At 34.7% G+C, this 25,317-nt stretch overlaps 1 protein-coding gene across 4 annotated transcripts; it reads right to left on the reverse strand.

Moving 5' to 3' along the window:
* Positions 1 to 4,266: 4,266 nt before the first annotated feature.
* On the reverse strand, positions 4,267 to 21,995 carry LOC126824666 (ras-related GTP-binding protein C). 4 transcript variants are annotated; one of them, XM_050553986.2, is made up of 10 exons: positions 21,980 to 21,995; positions 20,391 to 20,533; positions 19,959 to 20,053; positions 15,308 to 15,441; positions 14,428 to 14,627; positions 13,302 to 13,416; positions 12,415 to 12,557; positions 9,672 to 9,695; positions 7,259 to 7,398; positions 4,267 to 6,181 (listed from the first exon to the last, which is right to left on the reverse strand). In XM_050553986.2, the coding sequence occupies exons 1-10, from the start codon at positions 21,980 to 21,982 to the stop codon at positions 6,039 to 6,041; spliced, it is 1,140 nt and encodes a 379-aa protein (XP_050409943.1). In that variant the 5' UTR covers positions 21,983 to 21,995; the 3' UTR covers positions 4,267 to 6,038. The 4 variants fall into 4 exon arrangements, with proteins under 4 accessions (XP_050409943.1, XP_050409934.1, XP_050409960.1 ...); XM_050553977.2 differs by lacking the exon at positions 21,980 to 21,995 and adding an exon at positions 21,888 to 21,910; XM_050554003.2 differs by lacking the exon at positions 21,980 to 21,995 and adding an exon at positions 21,589 to 21,611.
* Positions 21,996 to 25,317: the final 3,322 nt, after the last annotated feature.

Below are 25,317 nucleotides of genomic sequence, written 5' to 3' on the forward strand. Positions count from 1 at the left end.
CATGTGGCATGGAAATGAGGTGCCTTCTCAACATCGTGGGTTTCCTCGTACATTAAAGACCCCTGCATACTGGTAATAGAATAAGACAACTTGTCTGCGACATCACCATCGGTGAAAGCAGACATTAAACACCAATAGAAGAAGAATACACTAAAGACCACATCGTAATTCAGAAATGAAATGGGGGTTTTATTGTCCTTCCATTCTGCACCTACCAGGCTAATAATCTCTGGAACCAGTTACCAATTATAATTAGACAATCCAAATCTATCGAAACATTCAAGTCCGCATAGTAAACCCATCTTTTTCAAAATAGATTTTTATGACCAACCAAAAAATACTTGAAAGCGCATGAGGTACTAAGTGTTTAGTAATCATGCGCCATATAAATCCGTGAAAATGCTTAATTTTTTTATGCTATGTCCTTTCAAATTAGTTATATAAGCTTGAAAATGGCATATTTGCGTTTCTTGTCCCCCACAATCCCTGAAACGACACAAGACACATGTATGTGTTGTTATTGGTATTGAAAGAATACTTTCCAGCCAATTTCTGTCGCCATTTTAGATTATGCCGGCCATATTTGATCAACGGTTTGTGAAATGAAATTGAAACTGTCCAAAATGAGTCTGGTGACCAACAAAACCTATAAAATGATAGCCTATATTACACAGGTCAATTTGCTAACAATGTTTGTTAAGGTCAATTTTGGATCATTTTTGGCTGCCATCTTGGGGTTTAACATCCACTCGACAAAAACTAGGTCATTTCAGGACTAACATGGTTTGATTTATTTCAATAATTCGCTTGCGCGTCGGGGTCTTTAGCAGTGGGAGGAAACTGGAGGACCCGGAGAAATCCCATGAGGCTGGACAAGCGACCCCACTCCTTGTCACGCACAACCGGGGATTCGAAACCACGCCAGTTGACTCAATGACAGGCCTTATGATACAGCACGCACGTGCTAACCATTCAGTCATCAAATCCCCCGGCTCTCCAGGAGTTAGCCCGTAGATTTCAGAGGTAGCAAAATACAGATATCTTCTCTAGGGTCCCTTCTATCAGAAACCATCGTCAAACCTTGTTTACCGAGAAATGGGCACAGATCTAGGGGTTGTGACCCGACAACTATTAGCAGTTTTTCATCTGGAAGAACCTAGTATGTCATGTATACTGATTTGCATTCAACAGTCTTAACCCTTAGACGTCATTTTGACGTCAAGTGGTCAGGCTAAATAAAGGCTGACATGAAATATTTTGTATGCCTATTTCAATTGACTACTGCCGAATAATTATAAGTGATAGACTCTTGACACCAATAAAAAAGTTGAAGGGCATAAGTTGATCTATAATTTGCAAATCATTCTAAATCCATTTCATCAGAAATATCGTCTTCAGAATCGGTGTCATCGATATAATCATTTATAATTATTTTAACCACTTTGAGCGTTTTTAACCTTCCCGACATTGTTAAATTACGTTTTTCGTCAAAAAATGTTGAACAAAGACATGGTTTTTTTCAATGCACTTGACAAGACAAGTTCCTGTCTGACACGCATTCGTGGCCATATCAATTAAATACGAAACTAAATACTCAAATGTGGCTTATAAAAAAGAAATAAAAACCGGGTTTAACGTCCTACTGTTTTGCTCCGAACTGGGCTAATGAAGACGGGCTTATAAAAAAAGGTACTTGCTGTTGTCGACTTTAGTCAACCGTGACCACTTAGCTGTGTAACTTCATAACGTTGTGGTGATTAGAGTCGACAATGACCGGTTAAGGGTTAATAGGTTTAGTAATTGAACACATTAAAATAAACACAACAGTTCTATGGATAACAATTACTGTATTTCTATTAAAGCTATGTTTCAACAATGATTCTCTTGTCGTTATCAAGCACAATATGAAATATATATACAATGTACAATCCAAACATTCAATGAAACCATAAATTAGGAGAACAGTGACCTTTGATCATGATAATGAAACCATATGCAATAGCATAAACATCTAATCGTACTGTACAGTATTAGTATTGTGCTTGATAACGGCAAGAGAAACATAGCTTTAATAGAAATACAGTAATTGTTATCCATAGAACTGTTGTGTTTATTTTAGATTAATAGGTTTTTCCAGATTAAAGGAGGATTAACAATCTATCAAATGAGGTTCAGAGATTTTAAAAGTGTTTTTTGTTTATTTATTTAGAGTTTTATTATCATAAATATTATTTACAATTATAACAAATTATAATGACATTATATATCCATCATTCTTAATTTCAATTCTTATATAACAAATTATACATAAACAGTCCAGCGCATCTTACCAGGTCTTCCTTATAACACTGATGTTAGGGTACAGCCAGGTACACAAACTACATCTGTAATACATGCTTTACTATAACACTGATGTTAGGGTACACAAACTACATCTGTAATATAGGCAGACAGGCTTCACTATAACACAGGTGTTAGGGTACACTGACTACATTTGTGTTATAGGGAGACAGACTACATAACAACACTAATGTTAATAGAACAGACTACACTTGAGATAGGGAGACAGGCTTCACTTACACTAATGTTAGGGTACACAGTCTACACCATTTGTTTACCTCCAAATCACAAAATAACTCGCTTTATTTCTTTTCTTGTATATCATTTTAGTTTTTTTGTCTATTTTATTTTTTGTATGTGTTCAGTGTTATAGAGACTGGCTTTACTATAAAAGGGATGTTTCAGTACACTGACCTAAGTCTGTGTTCTAATACATACAAGCCAACATTAACACAGGACCCTTTATTTTTTGTCCTATCTAAACGACTAGTCACTGTTCCTTACCAAGCCCCCCCCCCCCCCCCCCCCCCCCGTCCTACACTAAAATTAGGTTGGAAAATCCAGAGGAATATTCTCAGCCAACAGTGGAATCAGGCCCCGAGTTCACAAAGCATTCTCAGACTTAAGTTGAGAATTTACTCAAACTTGTTCACCTTATTTTAACTAAAATATAGCCCTTTCTAAAACTTTTGTTGTGTTAAGGTATCAAATACATCGATATGAAACTATGTGCAAAGTTTTGTGTTTCTGCATCAAAGATCTTTATCATGAACAGTGATTGAAAGTTGAGCAAATTCTCAACTTAAGTCTGAGAATGCTTTGTGAACTCGGGGCCAGACCTAGGATCTCATGGCAAGTGAGCCAATGCCTTACCCATTGTGGCATCTGTGACCAAATGAACAATACCGGCAAATATGTCGAGAACTCTGACTTGTAGTGTGTACGCAAAAAATTGTGGCTGGACCCTGGACCAACAGACAGAGGTGATGACGATATAAGTCCACATTAAATATAAAAATAATTGTACTAATTTTACATAATTTGACAGGTATTGAGCACTAGACTGTGCATGCTTACTATTTCTAGAACACCTGTTACTTAGTTATAAGTAATATCAAAGGGTCTCATGCACAAGGCAATATATGCTTAATATTTCTAAAACACCTGAAAACACTTCTTAATCAGCAATAAGTACTGGCGTGTCTCGTGCACAAGGAAACATATGCTTACTGTCTCTAGATAGTGCTGATATCAAGTAAAATTTAACGCATCGATGCATCGGACGCAAACATCGCTTCTCGTATCGATGCATAAGGAATTTTTTGCCGCCATTAATCCAAAATTACAGAAATAACATTAGTATTTCTGATAGAAACATAAATTTCCCTAACATTATCATTAGGCCTATTATAGAAATGCCGATTTATTTCCACAATATTCTTCTGTTATTTATTATGACATTAATATCGTCCGATTCACTTCAATTGACACTCGTTAGCCATTGTTCAAATTTGTTGTGAAGGCTTGAGGAGTGAGCGTGTGAGGTGATTACAAGAGACAGCGTTTGCATTATTTATACGGATCGTATCAAAGCCTGTCTATAGGGTTTTATGAAGTACATTCTCTATTGCCCGTGGCAGAAAATAAGACTGAATCGTTTTAAAACTAGTGTTAAAAACCGGCTGCGAAATATTATCCTTCTGATCATTTAAATGAACCGTGAAATTGACCTTGGGGTTAAAGGACATGATAGCCAGGGGACGTAACCAGCAAACGCAGTCTTTGTAGTCACTGGAAAATGGAGACAAACATAACGGAAGCGTAGGGTAAACAGGTCAAGCCTAATAATTCGTGCGGGATTCATTGAATTGTTCCGTTACATATATATAGTTTTATTTTGAATTAAAAAAAACACGCAGAAAAACGTATTGAAAAGGTGTTTTTTATTCTAGTGGACGAACTTGTGAACTCCTCGGACACATAAAGCTAATTATTAGTATTTTTTGCCGATGCATCGATAATACAAAAAACGACAGAGAATCGATGCATCGGCGGTGCATCGATACTTGATATCAGCACTAGAGCACCTGATACCACCCTTAGTGTAAATGTTGGTGGTTCTAACGTGTATTGTGCGTTAGGTATGGTATGTTTACTCTTACTGGAACACCTGATACAACTTTTATTTAGGTGTAAGCACTCTCATGCATGAGGCAGGGTATCCTTACTCTCTCTAGAAAACCTGATACTACTTCTCATTTGAGGAGTCCACATAGCTAATTTTTTGTTCTACTGTTTTACATAATTTGAAATATTTTGTGAGATTTCCATAAAAATATATATATATGAATTTGGAGGTGAAAGGTCATTGTATATCAAATAAACTGGGTATGTTACTTGTATATATAAATAAGAAATATATATTTATACAAAGGAAAAATATTTGACCGTGCAAAAGGTTTTTCGATATAATAGCCTAATAATAATAATCATTATCAAAATAGTGCTTCATAAAACTTGGATAACCAAAGGACTGATATATAAGCATGTCAAAAAGGTTAGTGCTAAATGATATGGCCAGCTCAATTTTTTTTATAGGTCACGAGATGTAAACAGGGCTAGCAGTAATCCCAACCCTAACCCTAACCCTGGACCTAACCCCAATGCTTACACTAATCTTAACCTAGAATCTCACCAACAATCACATGCCCTAATTTTATTTATATCTCAGGGGCCTTAACAAAAATTGAGCTGGCCTTAACAAATAGATTTAGCATGTCAAAAGATTGAACCACCTGAACAAACCCAGACGCACGTCACTTCAAATGGAAAACAAAATTGTGCAGCTGCTGCTTTTTGCATCAAGGTGCGGTGATAAAAAAACAGTAAACAACTATTTAGATAAAAAATAAACATTGTTGGATTAACAATATTTGAAAGCGTCTGTGTCATGTGACATTAAAAATGGCGACTCCCATGTTTTCTGTATAATTAATCATTATTAATAAGGCTGGGTGCACACATAATTTCAAAATGGTGATGTAAAGGAGATTTAAGTAAATTGCCCTAGTTCATTCACTTTTATTTAAGTAAAGTCCTTTAGATCATATCAATAAGAATCTCCTTAGATTGAGGGGACCAAGTAACTTCCACTGAAGTCGCCATTTTGAATTTGACAAAATTGGCAGGCACTACACTGCAATAAGATTGGTCAATGCAATCTTGTTTAAGTAAAGGATAAAGAATAAACAAATAGCTAAACTGAAAAGAAAACCAACAGCTACATGATTTTGTTTTCTGTTAATTGTTGATTGCACTGGCTTCAATCAACTCTCTCAAAGCTCAAACTTTCATTGGTTTGACTTCAAAACCAGATTTTGCACAAACTGACAGGAATTTGAATCCTGACAACAGAAGAGGTCATTATTCCATGAGGGTGTGTTGATGACAGGTACTTATTTTCAGCCTATATAACAAACGAACGTCATTTCAAGGTTGTTTTAACGTTCAATTATCTTTTCATAGTCTATAATCTTTCCATTGGCACTTTACACAATTTTCAACAAACACTTCTTCCAGTGCTCTTGAAAACACAATAACACTGAAAGCTTGCTCTTGTAGAGTTATTGCCCTTGGATTTTTAGTCTTGATATTTTCACTGATTGTCATTACAGTGGTAGTCAATATGGTGATCATCACTATGTTTTGGTTAAACGAGACTTATCTATGATCCCATTGGACATTAACACATCGTTAGAATTTCCTGCTGCTGAATTTTGTTGAACTTCAAAAACTTCTTGTATGGATTTTCGAAAACACTGAAAGTTATAATCAATTAAACCTGAAATAGTGAAATATATAAAGTAAGACTTTATGAAAACACAGAGAGTTATAATCAATAAATCTGAATATTGACAAGAAAAAACTAAATGTAGGAATAAGGACACTACCAAACGCTTGTTTTACAAGTAATTCACAAGGCATTCCAGTCATGTGCTGTAGACCAGCTAGTTAAGTGATCAGCAATAAACATAAACATTGAATACAAGCTGACATCTGATAGATCAATATATTTATTTTAGTTAATTTCTGATCCTTCCAACTGGCTCAACCATTAAATAAACTTGTCCAGCTGTTTACCTCCAAGGTAAGGGATGAGGCAAAGGGAGATAATTATTAAATGGCTGTTTACTTCCAAGAAACGAGACGCGACAAAAGGAGATAACTATTAAATGGCTGTTTAGGTCCAAGACAGGAGATATGACAATGGGAGATAACTATTAAATGACTGTTTAGTTCCGTAAAGGAGATGCGACAAAAGGAGATAATGACTGTTTAACTCTGAGACAGGAGATGCAACAAAGGGAGATAACTATTAAAAGGCAGGACGCATGACAATTAAAGGACTGTGAAGCAAGTCAAATTCTACTGACTGGTACAAAACAAGTTCGGCTACATCTAGAACAGAAATGAAATGAACTGGGGTTTAACGTCCTACTGTTCTGCTCTGACCGGGCTAATGAAGATGGGGATTCAATGACAGACCGTGTGATCAAAGTGCACACATGAAACCACTTGGCCATCCAATCCCTATATGAAGAAGAAGAGAGAGAAATGGGGTTTAACGTCCACTCGACACAAACTAGGTAATTTCGGGACTAACACATGGTTCTATTTTATTTCAATAAATCGCTTGCGCGTAGAGGTCTTTAGCAGTGGGAGGAAACCAGAGAACCCAGAGAAAACCCATGAGGTTAGACAGGCGACCCTACTCCCTGTCACGTACAACCGGGGAATCAAAACCACGCCAGTTGACTCAATGACAGACCTTATGATACAGCGCGAACAAGCTAACCATTCGGCCATTCCCCCCCCCCCCCCCCCGAAGAAGAAGAGAATATGTAGGGTAATAACCAACCTTGTTTCTCATAGTTATCTTCACGTAAAATACAAACTAATGCCAGATATTTATTAACCTCACGTAAATACAAAACGGTATTCGTGTTTAACTTGATAATGGCTGCTGACTGACTGTCAAACGCTCCGTCATCGCGAATCCTGAAGAAAAGAAGAAAAAAAATCATTGATGTAAATGTTATTTCTAATATGACAATTGAAAGTCCGGTATTCATATTGGGTTGGTATGTCCTTTTAGAGATATGGCTGTCAGGTTAAAATTGTATGTATATAATAAGATGGGCTTCACTTAATGTCCTGGTCATCTTCGACCATTTTGTGTCAAACGGATGATCATTCTTATTTCTATTGGTAGGTGTGCAATGTGGAAATCTTGCTCACTCTTCTTTAATTTCTAATTGTCAAGGGATCTTTTATTTGAGTATATCAAATATATGGATTGAATATTTGCAATATTGTGAAATTTGAACCTCTAATAACCCATTCAGTATTTACAAAAAAAAATGTCAACATTCAGCATTCATTGCAGGAAATTTTCAACACAATCCAGCACCACTGATGATTATCCCTGAAATCTTTTGATGGGCCTCTTAGTAATCTTTGTTGGTATTTTAATTTCATTTTCTTCATTAAATAATGAATTCAAGTATATTTTAACGTGTAATTAAATCACAATATTGTCTGAAAGTGACTTTAAAGATGCATTATGTAAGAAATAAATCTGTTTTTGGTTTTAGTTGTTATATAAAATATTAATTAGAGAGAGAAAGTGAGAGAGAGAGAAATGGGGTTTAACGTCCACTCGACACAAACTAGGTCATTTTGGGACTAACATATGGTTTAATTTTATTTCAATAATTCGCTTGCACATAGGGGTCTTTAGCAGTGGGAGGAAACCGGAGGACCCGGAGAAAACCCACGAGGTCGGACAGGCGTCCCTGCTCCTTGTCACTTTATGATACAGACTTTATGATACAGCGCGCGCACGCTAACCATTCAGCCATCCACCCCCCCTAAAATATTATTTAGACATTTATTCACATGAGAGGAGTGGGGGGGGGATCTTTAGCAGTGGGAAGAAAAAGAAGGACCCAGAGAAAACTCACAAGGCTTGCCACGTACAAGCGGGGAATTGAAACCACACCACTTGACTCACTGACAGACCTTCTGATCCCCCCCCCCCTCCACAAAGTATGAAACAAAGATCAAAAGTACAAAATAAACATTTTCAGCACTGATACAATCAAAAAGGTACGATTTGTAAAACAAACTATACACCATTTAAAATCTACAGAAAAAACAGTGCAGAATTATGCAAAATTGTTCATATCTTTTCTAAAATCTAATATTCCTTCTGTTTCTCTCCTAACAAGTGAAGGGGATGAGGAGGAGAGTTCATAAGGTCTGCTATTAGGTGAAGGGGAGAAAGGGGAGAGTAAATAAGGTAAGCTATTAGGTCAAGTCAGCGACATGTTTTCAAAGATGATCTCATCAAATTGAGCGTTTTTGTTTTCACAAAACTATTTCCCTGAGTTACTGAGAGAGAGAGAGAGAGAAATGGGATTTACCGTCCACTCCACACAAACTAGGTCATTTCAGGAGAAAACCCATGAGGTTGGACAGGCGACCAGACTCATTGTCACTTACAACCATGCCAGTTGACTCAATGAGACCTTATGATACAGCGCACACACACTAACCATTCGGCCACCCCCCAACCCCACGAGTTGACTCTGACATGGTATTGTTGGTTAAATGATATACAGTCTAGTTCTTGTAAGATTATGGTCATTATTACAGTACAGGATCAAGCCAGTGAAGGCAATACCTAACCCATGCCAGGCACAAAGCTGAGTCAATATATATGTTTTTTATGATAGAAAAAAACAAAGCTGCTGATGGGCCTCTTAGTAATCTTTGTTGGTATTTTAATTTCATTTTCTTCATTAAATAATCAATTCAAGCTGCTGATTGCCATCTAAGGGATTTCAAATTCTATGCATCTACGATATCATGAAGGTTGGATATCTGAAGGCGTATCAGCCAAAAAATGGTTAAATTCCATTCAGTATTTACAAAGATATGATTAATTGAAAATTTCACAACATCCAGCATCCCCAACAGATGCAATAACAAGCCAGCATCACATATAAATGTTGGGTAAAATCTTCAGACAGGCCCCGTTTTAAATCAATTAAATCCAAGCCAGGATATCATCTAGTCATGTTTTGTTAAATAATTCAGATGAGCCATATTGGCATGGATTATAAGCAGAGGAAAATTTGATATGATCAGCTGCTTCAAGTGTTCTTTGTAAAACAAAGCACCTGCATCTAGTGTTTAAACAATTAAAGAAATAATAATATTAGACTTTGTAAGAGTAAAGGTCATATGACTAAAGAACTTATAAATACCTAGATAGTATAACATCATCAACACTGGAATAACAAATAATAAAAAAAAATATACACACAGTTTTATACATATATAAAGCCAAACAGTAATAGCTGTCTAATTAGCTAGTGATTATAGTCCTCCTGAACTTAAAATTAAAGGGCAATATTTGTGTCAGTCATTATCTCATATGTGATAGAACTGGTTAAACATGTTCCAAATATAATTTTAACTCAGAGACCATTGCTAAGATAGATGCGTAATGCAAATTTTAAGAAACAGTCGAAGTGACGAAAGCAAAAGGAAAACATGACTTGCACTTCTATATAACTGACTGAAGTGATGAATAATAACAGATAAATGGACGAATATCTGCTCACTAATAATTCCGTCAATTATGTGAGACTGTGAGAGGATATCTGACAATTCAAAAAAAAAAATGACTGTCACTAGATAAGAGAAAACAAAAAAAAATAGTAAAAGTCTGTGCATTACCATGTTTTTATTATGTCTAGAGTGAATAAAAACAAGGGATTTATGGACTATTATCTATTTCCTGACACCAATATTGTCCTTTAAAACTATCATGAAGAGAGACAGAATGGGTTTGACACCAACCCAAAACAGACAAGGCCATTTCGGGACTAACATAGTCCAACTTTATTTTAATAAATTGCTTGCACGTATTTTTCAGTATGATTTTCTCCCATTTCAACAGCATTTTATTAGTCTTGCTCTGATTGGTTTAGATAGTTAGAACAGTCGTCCAATAAAATGTACAGTTATGGATTTGACATGAATAACCTAAATTTTCTATTTTCTACTTCATGATAGGTGTAAGTTTTCAATAATAAAGCAATAAAAAATAAGCACACAAGAAGTATTGTGAAACTCTAGAATTGTGCAAAGGTTTTACAAATAAGATATTTATAAAAAAAACACCTCAAAATTATAACCCCAACCTGCAGCTGGAGTTTTGACCATTAAAGGGGAAGACCAACGATTTTCAACAAGGTTTCCATAAATCTTAAATGTATATTGATAAATAATCCCCTCTGTAACACAATCAAACCACGTGATGTAAACAATTAGCCATGTGGCGTGAATTGAGGCACAGTGTACTGTTATGTTTGAGTGAATTTACGCGACAGATTTGCGTACTAAACGTTAAAAAAAATCATAAATTCGTGTTTATAATATCCTAATAAACAGTCCATTTGATCAGATTTTTGGTTAAAGGACGACGTGTGAACACAATACAGCAGTAAACTTATGCCGAATCTGTATGCTTACTATAGAGCCCAGTGAGCGTGTTGAACCAACTATGTCACTTCCGGTTTGAATAAAAATTAATTTCTTACTTACAAAAACTTTTTTGCCTGTGCTACAGAGGGGATTATTTATCAATATATATTTAAAATTTATGGAAACCTTGTTGAAAATCGTTGGTCTTCCCCTTTAAGATTTACACCCCTCCCACCCCATAAAACCCAACATTATTTCCAACCTGTTGCTAGAGTGCTTGAGTGCTGATGTATAAAATTGCTCATATAGAAATGTCATTGCCAAAATCATACAAGAGATCATGCAAATTCTTGATATCAGTGCAAAATTGCGTGTTGCAGACAGAAAATTCAAAATCACAGCTAACTCCTTTAATAATTTTGTCAAATTATGTAGTTTAAATATAAAGAAAAAAACGTACATGCTTTCTAAAAAAAAATACAGATATATGCAGGGTACAAAAAGCACTACAGGCTTTTACAAATAAATACAGGGTTTTTAAAGGGACAATAACACTCTTGCTGGCTTGACAGCTCCAAAAAATAAAAAATAGCCTTATTCTAAGTACTAGATGTGTTATTGTCCTACCTGTTGTGTAAAGTATCCATTAAATCCTATTTTACTTGTCCAGAGGGTTCAAAAATATTTTCAAATCCATGTCACATTTGAAAAGCTCTACGTCAGGCTTTTCAAATCATTTAGTTGAATTTTTTCAATGTTTTAAATTAGGTGTGTTAAGATGAAATTTATATCACCAATTAATTGGAATATTGTAAAATAGTACAATTTGTTGACCAGAATAAAGATTGGGACATATTATTCAGTTACAACAAGAGTGGTATTGAGCCTTTAAAGATACAAACACGTTTTGCTATTTATTGTAGATGCTAGTTTCTAGACTATGTGATTTAAACATAAAAAAATAACCCACGGGCTAATAGAACACGATTTTTATGGGAAACAATCACTGGTTTTATTATATAACCACATTTCGACAAGTATCCCTCTTATAGTTATCAATGTGCTTGATAATGATAAGAGAAATTAAATGGGGTTTAATGTCCTACTGTTCTGCTCCGACTAGGCTAAGAAAGACGGGCATATGCCATACAGTGTACTATGAGGGAAATTTTGCCCCAACAGCACCGCTACGGCCTACTCTTATATCGAATTCCATCCGCCAATAGTTTATTTATGTGCACACCAACATGTACATGGGACCTCGGTTTTTCAATCCATCCAAATGACTAGACAGCTGTCCTTGTCAGGCCCTCCATCCTGCACCACTGACAAGGGGAAACCAAGCCATAAAGATAACAATAAGAGAATACTTATCGAAATGTTGTGCTTATATAATAAAACAAAGGATTGTTTCCAATAAAACTTGTGTTCTGGTAATGTGATTCCCAATCACTACAGGGTTAATGACAAGAAATTTCATTAGTAAAAGACCTAGGTTCAGTTTAACAGTGAACTTACCCGTAAATACAGGATATATCTATAACGACATCTATCATATCACAACACAATTCATAACACTGCATATCTACTGGTGAACTGTCTGTAGCTATATATATCTTACTAACAACATCAAATAAAAATGCCTTCTCTATACCAGAATTCTACAATACACAGAGAGAGAGAGAGATAGAGTTTAACATCCATTTGACACAAACTAAATCATTTTGGGACTAATATTTTTCAATTTTATTTCAATAATTCGCTTGCGCGTAGGGGTCTTTAGCAGTGGGCAGAAACCGGCTCCAGGTCCCAGAGAAAACCCACAAGGTTGGATAGGTGACTCTACTTCTTGTCACATACACACAGGGCATCAAAACCATGCCATGTGACTGAATGACAGACCTTATGATACAACGTGCACATGCTAACCATTCGTCTATCCAACCCCCCGAATTCTACAATAAAGCAAACCAAAATTATAGGGAATAATATAACTCAAATGAAATGGGGTTTGCTAAAACAGAAGTTAAACAGTGCCAAGCATCTTCTATACACTAGAAAATTGCTTGACATGTGCTTTTTAAAAACACATAACAAATGTAGGCTACAGTGTTAATTTGATTACCATACTATGATCTTTAAAGAATTTATATTAGAAATTTGTGACAAGATATTTTCGTTTAAATAATAAGTTTTGGCGACTAGGCAAATTTGGAGTTTGGGATTAAGCTTTCAAGCGATCGCTACATGCCACCAATCCTACATGGACTAAGATGCCTTTGATTTCTTCACACACCTGCCAGAAACACTGCTCTAAGGACATGGTTTTAATGACGCTACCACGCCCCCCCCCCCCATTTCTTTGCATGTTAAATCATGATAAGATAAATTAAATATGTACTTACAGAAATGAGAATATTTAACAGATTTTCTAATATTGGTAATTGGGGAATTAATTTCTGTACAACTTTACTAAACGCTTCAAATATCGAGTGATCATAAATACTTGTAAGATGAAAACTGAAAAGGAAACCAATATGTCAAGTTACACCATTCAACAAAAAATTTATTAATGTATTCATATGTTCAGAAACTTTATTATTGTGTTCACAAATTTTATTAACATGTTCACAAACTTTATTTCATTTTTTATAGTTCAAAATTTTGTTTCACTGGTTTTCACTACACCAGGATTAGGAAGAGGTGTTGAAGAACCTGCGTTCTGGTTGATGTGATGGATTAACAAATCATGGTATAAGGAACTGTGGGTGGATTTTGCAGTGACAGAAAACAAATCAAAGTAAAAGTTGTATTTCCGAACACCCACTTAAAACACTGATGTTGATTGGTTATTCGAATGACTGACATCGTATGACCTCTGATGCCACCTTGAACTACAACCGATAAGGAGGTCATCGAAAGTATAGAGAGAGAGAGAGAAATGGGGTTTAACGTCCACTCGACACAAACTAGGTCATTTCGGGACTAACATATGGTTTAATTTTATTTAGCAGTGGGAGGAAACCGGAGGCCTCGGAGAAAACCCACGAGGTTGGACAGGCGACCCTACTCCTTGCCACGTACAACCGGGGATTCAAAACCACGCCAGTCGACTCAATGACAGACTTTATGATACAGCGCGCACGCTAATCATTCAGCCATCCAACCCCCCTCGAAAGTATAGAAATGAAATGAAATGGGGTTTAACGTCCTACTGTTCTGCTCCTATGCTGGGCTAATGAAGACGGGCATACGCCATACAGTGTGCTTTGAGGGAAATTTTGCCCGGGCAGCGGCACTATCGCCTACTCTTATATCGAATTCCAACTGCCAAGGGATCTTTTACGTGCATTCTAATGTATACACGGGACCTCGGTTTTTCGTCTCATCTCACAAGTATAGAAAAATGAAAATGAAATGAAATGAAATGGGGTTTAACGTCCTACTGTTTTGCTCCGAACTGGGCTAATGAAGACGGGATAGAAAAACGAAACGAAATATAGATCTGGCCTGAATAAGATTTTTTTTTACCTTAAACTAACTTTTTCCAATCCAGCGTCTTCTAAATCATCACATGCTCTTTGATGTATGTCTCTCTGTGTCTCTATTTTGTGGTCATCTAATAAACCATCAACTTTATGTATAAATATTTCAAATTTTATATTAGGGTTTATTTTATGAGCTCGTTCCACTGTACTGTGTAATCGGACTAATGCTTCCATATAATCATCCTGAAACAAAAAATATAATTATGTAAGATTTTTTTTATGAAATGAAATTGGGTTTAACTGCCGACATATGCAATGCAGTGTGCTATAGGGGTGTTTCCGTGTAATCTATATAGAATTTCAACTTCCTAGTTGTTTTTTTAAGTGGACAGTCCTTCTCAACTCAACTTAGAAGCTGCGGTGGCTCAGTGAGTAATATGCTCGTTTGCTAACCTGGAGTTCCAGTGTACGATTCAAGAAACAGTTCATCAGGATTTTCCGGATTGCTAACCCTTGTCAGTGGTACAGGACAGAGGGTCTGCGATGGACAACGTACAGTCATTCGAATGGGATGAAAAATCAAGGTCATATATACAAATTGTTGTGGACGTAAAAGATCCATTGACAGTTGGAATTTGATATAAGGGAAGGCTTGAGTGCTGCTGTCTGAGCAAAATTTCTCTTATAGCACACTGTATGGCATATGAACATCTTCATTGCCTAGTCGAAGCAGAACAGCAGGACGTTAAACTCAATCTCACTTCATTTCTTCTCAACCCATGCAGGGATCTGAAAATAGGACCCTCTAGTGGAGAGTCCAGTTCCCTGCTGGCTCAACTACTACGTCCCCCATAACCCATCATATTACAAAAATCCAACATGGTTTATAAATTCTTGTAAAATAAAGGTATACGCCAACTTACCTGTGCATCAATCACAAATATTAAAGCACCACACCCTCCAAATATATTTTCAGAATCAAAAGTTGGATCAAAAAAATCTATGTGTCCAGGCAGATCCCATATTTGAAAACGAACAAATGAACTGTTCGACACATCTGTAAGATAAAACAACTTAGTTTACATCTGAGTTCGAAAATTAATCATTTCTTAAAGTAGTGATATTGTTATTAATTTATAACAAGGGCCATAACTCTGGTAGTAATGATAAGAAATTGTTGAAAAATAATAGACTTCCTCATCCCATGACCTTAAACACTGTGTATGAATCTAAAGATAATCGGGTATTAACTTTAGCATCTGGAGTGTCCACAAGCAATTGTGGATGTCAGATCTCCGCACGGACGGACAGAACTTACGACAATATATGACCACATGTCAATGTGGGCGCATAAAAACTAACCACGTCCAGTGTATGCATACATTGTAGATACTATTATTATGGTTATTTATAAATGTATAGTAGTGTTCTTAATTGGTTGGTTTTTTTTCGGCTTTAGCCGATTGATGTTTAATCTAGCCGATAGGTAAAACAATGAACTGGCCACTATGGTATCATAAATCAATCTACTATCGGCTAAATTACATCAGGTTAATAATAACATGTTCATTAAGAAGTCAATCAACTTGCTTGCCGGCTACAACAGCCATACATGTACCTTAGTGAGAATCGGCCATGTGGCTCATAATCTGAGTAGCCTAATTAGCACATTTAACGGTAATCTGGATAAAACAAAGAGAGGGAGAGAGAAATGGGGTTTAACGTCCACTCGACACAAACTATGTCATTTCGGGACTAACATATGGTTTAATTTTATTTCAATAATTCGCTTGCGCATATGGCTCTTTAGCAGTGGGAGGAAACCGGAGGACCCTGAGAAAACCCACGAGGTTGGACAGGCGACCCTACTCCTTGTCAGGTACAACGGGGGATTCAAAACCACTGGATAAAACAAGCTTGCTGATTATTCATAACAGGTTCAGTAAGCTGCTTTTATAAAAATAGCCCACGTGGCAAAAGAAGACGATCTCGGCATGGTTTGCCAATCAAGCGTCTTCCACACTCCGTATGAATTCCAGGTACCGGTAGATATTAAAATAATAGCTGGATCATACATTGATGGATTCACTGACCATTTGTTAGGTAAATTTACATCTTCATTGAGTATAAACCCCTGATAGAACACCGAATTCACCGAGAAACAGTCATTAATAATATATTTTTCTGACAGAATGTCCAATGCCGAATTCCAATGACACGTGACATATCGCTTGGAATTAGGTCAATAAACCAGTTTTAAATAGTGTTTACCGTTATGGTTTTTTTATATTATTATATACACATTCTGACAAAGGCTTAATTATAAAAATATTGTCGTTTTTATTGAAGGCTATATCATAATTGTACGGAATCTTATTTTAAAGCAATTTCAATTATGGTTGTCAGGTTACAATATTGTGCCGTTTGTCTATCATCGACGAATGAATAAAAACTTTTGCAAGTTACGTGATAAGACACAAAACTACAAATGCCATGATGTCGTATCAGTTTATTTTGGCTGCAACATTTTCTGATACTGGCAATAGTAGAAAAATGCTAATATTTTTGAAAACATGAACATTTCATCAAATAAACGATAGTAATTTATTCAGAATTACTGACATGAACTTGAAAGCTGGTACGTGAATTAAATATAGAAAATTTTCAAAAGGTGTACCTAATTGTCGTTATTTTTGTGGTAATCGCATACATCAGGATACGAAATTCTCCATAACAAATTACCAAGAATTATTTTTGTTGAAGTCTCGTTATATTAAAGGGAATGGAAGCTGATAATTAACCCATTTCCTACCAGGACCTCATTTGACCCAATTCTAGCCGGTCCGTTTCAAAATGGATTAAGAATCCTGGTATAGTAGTCTCATAAACCTCTATAGTTCTCAAATCGACATAACAAAAATCACTAAAAATCAAGTTCTTAAATTCTAACCAAAATACTGTTTCATTACAGAGAGTGATGTTGTTATAAAGAGATGAACAATAGATACTATTTAAATATGTTTCAAGTAGGCATAATGGGGCTTAAATTTTCTAGTTTGTATGATTAAAAGCTGAAATCTGAATTTCACAGGACATAATTCTACCAAATACAAATAATTACTGTTTAATATTGAACGACGTTTCGACTAAGTTTCTCTAGTCCTTAACAAGCAATGATATAATTTAAAATCGGACATTATACACATGCAAATACAATACTTAAAGACCACATAAGATGGCCAAATTTTTTTTTCGCTACGTGTAGCCAATAGTTACTATATCCACTTTACGGCAAGCTCACGCCAATCTGATTAAAATTAATTTGGCTATTAACGTTTGAGTATCCGACACGCAAAAACGCTTTTTCAATTTTTCAATAACGACCTTAATCCGGTTAATTGGCTGGTGATGTCACAGGCACTACACATAGTATATACATTATCTATACACAATATATCACTACCTGTACAGTATATCTCCATACACATCATACACGTGACTGGCCTAATCATAATCACCGAATTATCATCTTGTACTGTTATAGATTCGACTTTTTGTGATTGGAGTATTTTCGAGTGAATTTAAAATGCTTTATCATGCCGTAGACCAATTTAAGCATCCTTTGTTTAAAAAGGTCACGTGACAGATGAAGACGATCCAAGCAATTAGCCCATTTACCGGTAATTTGGATAATATTTGATTTCCCAAACTATCTCTATATAAGCACAGAAATACAAATAGTGCCAGTAATTTGTCGTTATATTCATTATTGGCTATATATAATTATAATAACCATTTCTATACACAAACAATTTATATCGTAACTCCTTTTGAAATTCACGGCGAATATTTAATTGTTCAATAACTATATATGCATAACAATAGATGGCCCTCATTTCTCAGCCAATCAACGCTGGGAATTTTATTACCGTGTACGGTGCTATGCATACTACGGCCGTAGTAACTGAGGTTAAATTTTGGAGCGACAATTGCATGGGATTCATGGACATGAATATCAAATACACGTGATCATCGTGACTAAAGTTTCTGATGCCGTTTGGTGAGCTATTAAAGTGTGAATGTAATTGTTAAATACCTTTTTTTATAAAGAAGTTAAACGATGTTAGACAATAACCTAATCTTATCACAAACGTTTATCTATCGAATAATTTATATTCAGATTTTGTATCAAGTCCATTAAATATTGTCTAAACGCCAATCAACAAATAATACGAGGCTACTTTTTTACAAAAACATCGGTGAACAAATCTAATTGATTATTGGGTAAAAAATAATTATAAACAACTGATGAGTAATGTACGATTCAACGATTAGTTGTGGTGTGGAGAAATGTTTGCAGCAAAGTTCCCCTGTAACTTGTGTCGTTCGTTCGTTCGTGGAGTCTTTGATCTGGCGGGCTAATAATAACCTAATCAACATTCTTAATCTAACATCTTTACTTGTAAATTAATTTATAACCCCATGTGTGTGCAACGCTAATCATTATCCTGATCGATATGTAAATTAATTTATGGCCCCATGTCTGCAACTTTAGTCGGGTTGATTAATGATAGATCTCAACGACAGTACACTTTATCAATACACAAAGATAGATGACCGTTCTCAATCTCTTAATTCTAATGATAATATTGAGATATTTGTTCGTATTTCATTTTTATCGTCGATTTCAGAGTAATGAAGTCAAATCCACATGAAAAAAGAAAGACGTTGTACGATGACTACAGGAAATCGAGCTACGGATCGTCATTAAAAAATCACGTTTCAGTCATGTTTGACTTTAATGATTCATTTTGCATGACCACATCTTTTACTTCTGTACTCTTTTACTCAGGGAAATTAGAACCACAATACTCTTCTGACGGAAATATATTTCGAATCGTTTGGACTGCACACGATGGTAGAGTGGCTCGTATCAAAAAGTCACTTTAAAACACAGTTTTAAAATCGCTGTTGTGAGAAGAGAGGGCGGAACATTATAAAACAAATTCTAAATAGGATCTTAAATTAAAATAAATTACAAAAATTATTCCACAGTCAATTGTTTTATTTAATTAGGGGATTAAGGAGTCAGTCAAGCGTTAATGAATACACACGCCAGCTGTATATAGGTAATTAAGGAATAAACATTCCGAATATGCATTCGGTCACTGTGATGTCACTGGCGTCTGAGGGGATTAAGAGTGTTTTCGATAATTGGCAAAGTCGTTTTTACGGGAGGTCTATTTTTGCGACTTTGAGTGAAGATAGCTGAATTAAGTTCAATCAGATTGGTGTGAACTTGCCGTAAAATGGATATAGTAACTATTGGCTACACGTATCTCAAAGTTTCCAAACCCATCTTATGTGCACTTTAACTGTTTCCTTATTGAAAACACGACAAATGATTTATCAACATGTTTCAATGTCACTGAAATTCACAGAACACGATTCTATGGAATACAATTACTATATACTATATTAGTACTGAGTGACTTTTTGACTAGGCTTCTCTAGTCGTATTTAAGCAATGATACAATAATAAATGATGTTAGTTAAACCAAACAACTCACTCACCATCTTTGACAATTTTATTCGTACTCTCTAAGAACAGAGTTTCATTTGGTGATACTTTATGAAAGACAACTTTTTGAATAGATGATTTACCACTTCTGTAAAAATATCATTAAATGGAATAAAATAGTGCTTAAAGCAAAATATTACATGCTGTAGATAGCCTTGAATCGGGTTATTCCAGTCAACATTGTCTCCATTAAATTTGCATACAGTATCAAATAACTGGTCCACAGATCAACATCCCAAATAAATAAGAACGGGAGGGGGAGAGAGGTGACCATCAAATCCTACCCAATGCCCTCAATTACATGCAAAATGTAAACAAATTCTGGGTATTTGATAAAATGAAAATCCAGTTGATAAAAGTTAATGGGTAACTATTTTGACCCTCCCCATCTAAATAAAACTTCCATTACAAAATTTTTTTTTTACCTCCGCAATCCCATCAACAAAATTCTGGGTTTTTCATCCCCTCCACTGGCTCCAATATCAGAGTCATGTTCCTCTGGGCCATAACCAAATCCCTTTGGAAATGAACCCACAAAATTATCACCTTGATCACCTCCTGTATATGACTGAAAAACAAAATGAAGGTTAAATTAATTTAAATCTAAGTAAAACACTCATGTTCATTTATATCGACAAAAATGATAATGAAATGGGGTTTAACATCCTACTTTCCTACATCAACTGGGTTGATAACCCTCCAATACATTTGACAATCGACACCCAACCTTATTTCGATGTTTTCCATTCGATGCATAGCACGGAATGTATGGCAACTCTGACTAGTTGATAGACCACTCGGACCAAGACAGAAGATCATTCTATAATCTGGTCCGACTGGTCTGGGTCCGAGTTGTCTGGTGACTGATAATACTGTACCATAACAAGTAGGCTGGTACATTCATCAACATGTCAAATACTATTTTGGTATTTAAATATTAGTCAACAGTACAATTATGTTGATAATGTTGCATTACACATAATTCAAGTTTAATTCAGTAATGACGGCAAAATGTTTTTACATGAAGTAAAGCTATATTCCTGGGGTATTGCTTCTTTTTCATAAAATAATAATATAGAGCGAAGCTCTTAAGCAACGCGCAGTTCCGGTAACACAGGAGCGTAACTAAAACTGTCACCACAGACTGTTGATTTAAAAAAAAAATTCAGATCGGAACCGGATACACTGAGCAAACATGGCAAAGCGCATGCCAACTTACCAAATCTCGCCCAAGCGAGATAACGCATCTCATAGAAATATTTTTATGATGTGCGTTTAATCAATGACATCACATGTTTCTGACATCAATGAAAATAATTCTCACAATTTTATGTTCTTTTATTTTTTAAACAAAATTAATCATACAATTTAGATCTAAATTAAAATCAATTTGGAAACATGAAATTAATTAAAATTATTTATATCACTTGAGAAACAATTATGATTGAAGTTTTTATATTTAACAACTATCATATCAGCTTCACTCACTCAGGCAATGCCTGTTACATATTATACACCCCTTCCCCTCTCCATTATTTTTTCGAAAAAAAAGGATGACATGCACAACTACTTTTTTAAAAATTAAAATGGACCATGCATGCAAATAACATTGGAAATAACGACCTAAGCTTAAATATTTCTTGGCAGATGTTGACATTAGAATCTAGAACCTTTAGCAAAAACTAATTCACTCGAATAATAACAGTATCTGATTCTGAAGCCATATTAAATGACATTATGAAATCACTGATTGACTATGTGCACGTGATAAAGATAAAGGGGTGAATGACTTTTCGACTGTCATTTGATTACAAAAACAACTTCACGTCTCAATTCTCTGTTCAACAACAATTCACGCACAGAAAACACGATATCATTTGGAAATTGACACTCTTGTCTAAAGCACTGTAACCCAGCATTACATCATGCATAGAGGTGATCTCTTATGTTGCGAAATAGGGCGTAAATAACTTTGTAACTCTCCCAAACTTTAGCAAATACGGAAAATACCCACCATCTTGGAAATTACAGATCATGTGATTATTTTCTAATCTCCAAACCAACTTGTATTCTACTATTTTCAAATGTAGTATCAAGAAAAATAAAAAAAATTGAACTACTACTATTAGATTTCAATAAATTATTTTGTAATTTTTTATCATTCGCTTCAATTTGATTTGTTGAGAATTCTTAGGTTTCGAGAAAACTGGTTTGTATCGATATTATTTTGTTTAGAGATTTATTCAATATGGAGGTAGGCATTTTAGAATTTTGTAAGCATTGAAAGGCCTTAAAATAATAGTGTAACTCTCATTTCTTCCCATCTGCTTGCTTTAATATTCATTCTATAAATTAATGAACTTCTGTTTTCTCTTTTGATTCATGGTTTTCATTGAAATAGTTGTGTGAATGTGACAAAGTTCGTGTGAAATGTTAACTGTCAAGTTCAACAAAATAAATAAAAACAAACGTCAAACCCGGTCAGTCAATCATTATTAAACTCTCAATCCCTTTCCCTGAAATAATTTGTGACATGGCTATTTCGAGATGATAAAATGACGCATTTATTTATAGTTTGCCTTAATAGCCAGAGATGGGCTACATTCAAAAGGAATTTAACTTACTAATAGGTGGAAAAGGTGATTTTGAGATTATGATTATACATTTGATTTTATTAGCTTTCCAAGTAGATCTCATCATTCTTCTCACAAAACTTTTTACAGATTCAAAATCGGATGAAAACTTTTTTTTTTATTGAGGCTCAAAGTTGCGATTTTTGACTTTTCGCGGAAGAAAGGTTTTTCAACACTTTGAAAAAGCCATTTTTGGTGTTTTTTGTGATGCCATATTTCATTTCATATCAAACCTATTAAAAATGAAGATGTAAATTCATGAAATACAACTTTAAGGCTAATTATGCTTCAATTTTCACATTTTTGTAATAATTACACCGATTTCCACAGTAACTGCAAAATACATAGGTTTTCTCAAAAATTCCATTTTGTCAGAGCGATTTTGGTCAATTTTTTCATCAAAAATGGTCTTGTGCATGTTATATCTGAAATTTTGAACCTGGTTGTTATGCATTTTAAAATCAGTAGCTATCAAGTATGATTAACGAAAAAAAAAAGAGTAAAAATATATATATGCCTTCGCTCAAGAGCTGAATATATGTTCATTTTTGAACAATTTTCCGCGGCACACAATTGCCTATTTTTGGGGCGTTTTTGGGACATTAATAAAATAAGAAGGAATGGAGATACACATGTGAAATTATGGGAATATGTCAAAAAGTTTGTGAATTTTTAAAATCACTTATTTCCAATCCGCCATATATTATCAATTTTGGTTGTCATAGCAACCAAAATGGAAAAAATGCAATTTTTGACCATTTTCAACGCTACTTACCATAACCCAAAAGGTCATCACCACATTTTAAAGTAAGCAGTTTAAAATATTTGAAACCCATGTAATATTAAATGATATGGATTGTGTAAATTTGAGAAAAATAATAAGGAGTTTGGGCTGTTACCATAGCAACCACATTTATTTTTTTCCGAAAAGCATTATTTTCCAATAATCATGACATCAATATTGATAATTGTATTATTTTAAAAACAGAAGCTATTGGACAAGATTTTAAAAAATAAATAAAATGAAAATATTTATATGTCTTCTCCCAAGAGCTGGAAAGGGGTTCCCTTTTGAAGAACATTCTGCAGTAGCTAGTTGTCCATTTTGGCCATTATTAAGACATAAATAAAATATAAAAGGAATTAAGATCTTGAAGAGAAATTTTGTTTAAAAGTAAATATGTTTGTGAATTTTTAAAATTACTTATCTTTACTCTTGTATATTACTTAATATTTGGTTTTTATAGCAATCAAAACGAAAACAAACACCCCAAAAAAGGCAACGTTATTCCATTTTCAATGATGTTTACCATGACAAACCAATTGATCGCCACATTTTAAGTACAGTAGCAGAAAGCTTTTTAGCATATATTTATAGCCCATGTAATACAAAATATTAAGAATTATATAATTTTAGTGAATTATTAAGGATTTTGGATGGTTGTCATAGCAACCACATAATTTTAAAAAACGGACAACTCTTGTTGCATTATCATTGTTCTCAGCATTCCTTGCTTACATTATTGTTAGAATTCTGCTTTTACATATTATTTTCTACTCAGAAGATAACATTGACCAATAAAAAATTATTCTTTAAAGACTAAAGAGTAAAAGTAGGTTACTCAGTTACTGATAGGCTATGGTAGGCCTAGTCATGTTTATAAAGGCCTAGGCCTAAAAGCTACAATTTAACTCAAAGAATTGTTATGTTTTTACTTCACTTCTGAATATTTATGTTATTCCTTCAAATTGGTATGTAGCCCATTGAGCAGCTTCCTTTTTTGTATATTTTAATCAATGTAAACAAATATCGAACCAAGGCCCAATTAAGGCCTTAGGTTTGTCGGTTCATTCAATTGTTTAACTGGCCAACAAATATGTGATACTCGAGGTGTTAAATATATTTTCCTAAAAAAAAGAATTAAAATTATAATAATTAGTATGACAACTGTTATATAATGCTAAATTATTTAGTAAAAACTAAAACGTTTTGCGAAAATTGGGTATCCGTATCAATACTGAGTGATGATAGTAATTAGTATTGACATGACTGACCTAATTCATAATCTATGTCGGTTCCATCATCTCAAACGAAATGTTGCAAATCGCCAACGGCAAATCCAGAAATTGAGCCATTTTTCAAATTATTTCAGCTAGTTGGTCCAACTTTATATATTTGGGTATAATATCCGTTTAAGTGGATAGAAATCGATGTACTAATTATCAGTAGTACCTATACTATCTTCCTCACGCCTGCTGTCAGTACCAAGACCCGTGTGGATGTTTTCCGGTTTCATTTCCATTCGTGTGCACAGAAATGCTTTAAAATTTGGCTTGAATAATTCAGTGAACAGCGAATTTATGATTTCAGAGCATTGAAACATTCGTCAATTTTACGGAATTGTTCAATTCTTGAAAAATGTTTGGTGTTAAAAGTAAAGACGTGTGGTCGCCGATAGGAAATTTCCATTCGATTTTATATTTATATCCTGTCACATGGTTATAAAAGCGCGCGAATATGAGTCACGTGATGTAAACACAGTCAACCCAGCAAAGCTAAAAGGCGTGAAAAAAATGGAATTAACTATCCTTATTTATTTTCAGGCAAGTCCTTTATTCATATAACATAACGCTTACTTCATAAATAAACATCGGAGTTGCCTTTCGACGTAATTTACCGCGAATATGAGTCTAAGGAACATGGAATACATTTTAGTTT

This window comes from Patella vulgata, chromosome 1, assembly GCF_932274485.2.
Source record: "Patella vulgata chromosome 1, xgPatVulg1.2, whole genome shotgun sequence".
NCBI classification, from domain to species: domain Eukaryota; kingdom Metazoa; phylum Mollusca; class Gastropoda; family Patellidae; genus Patella; species Patella vulgata.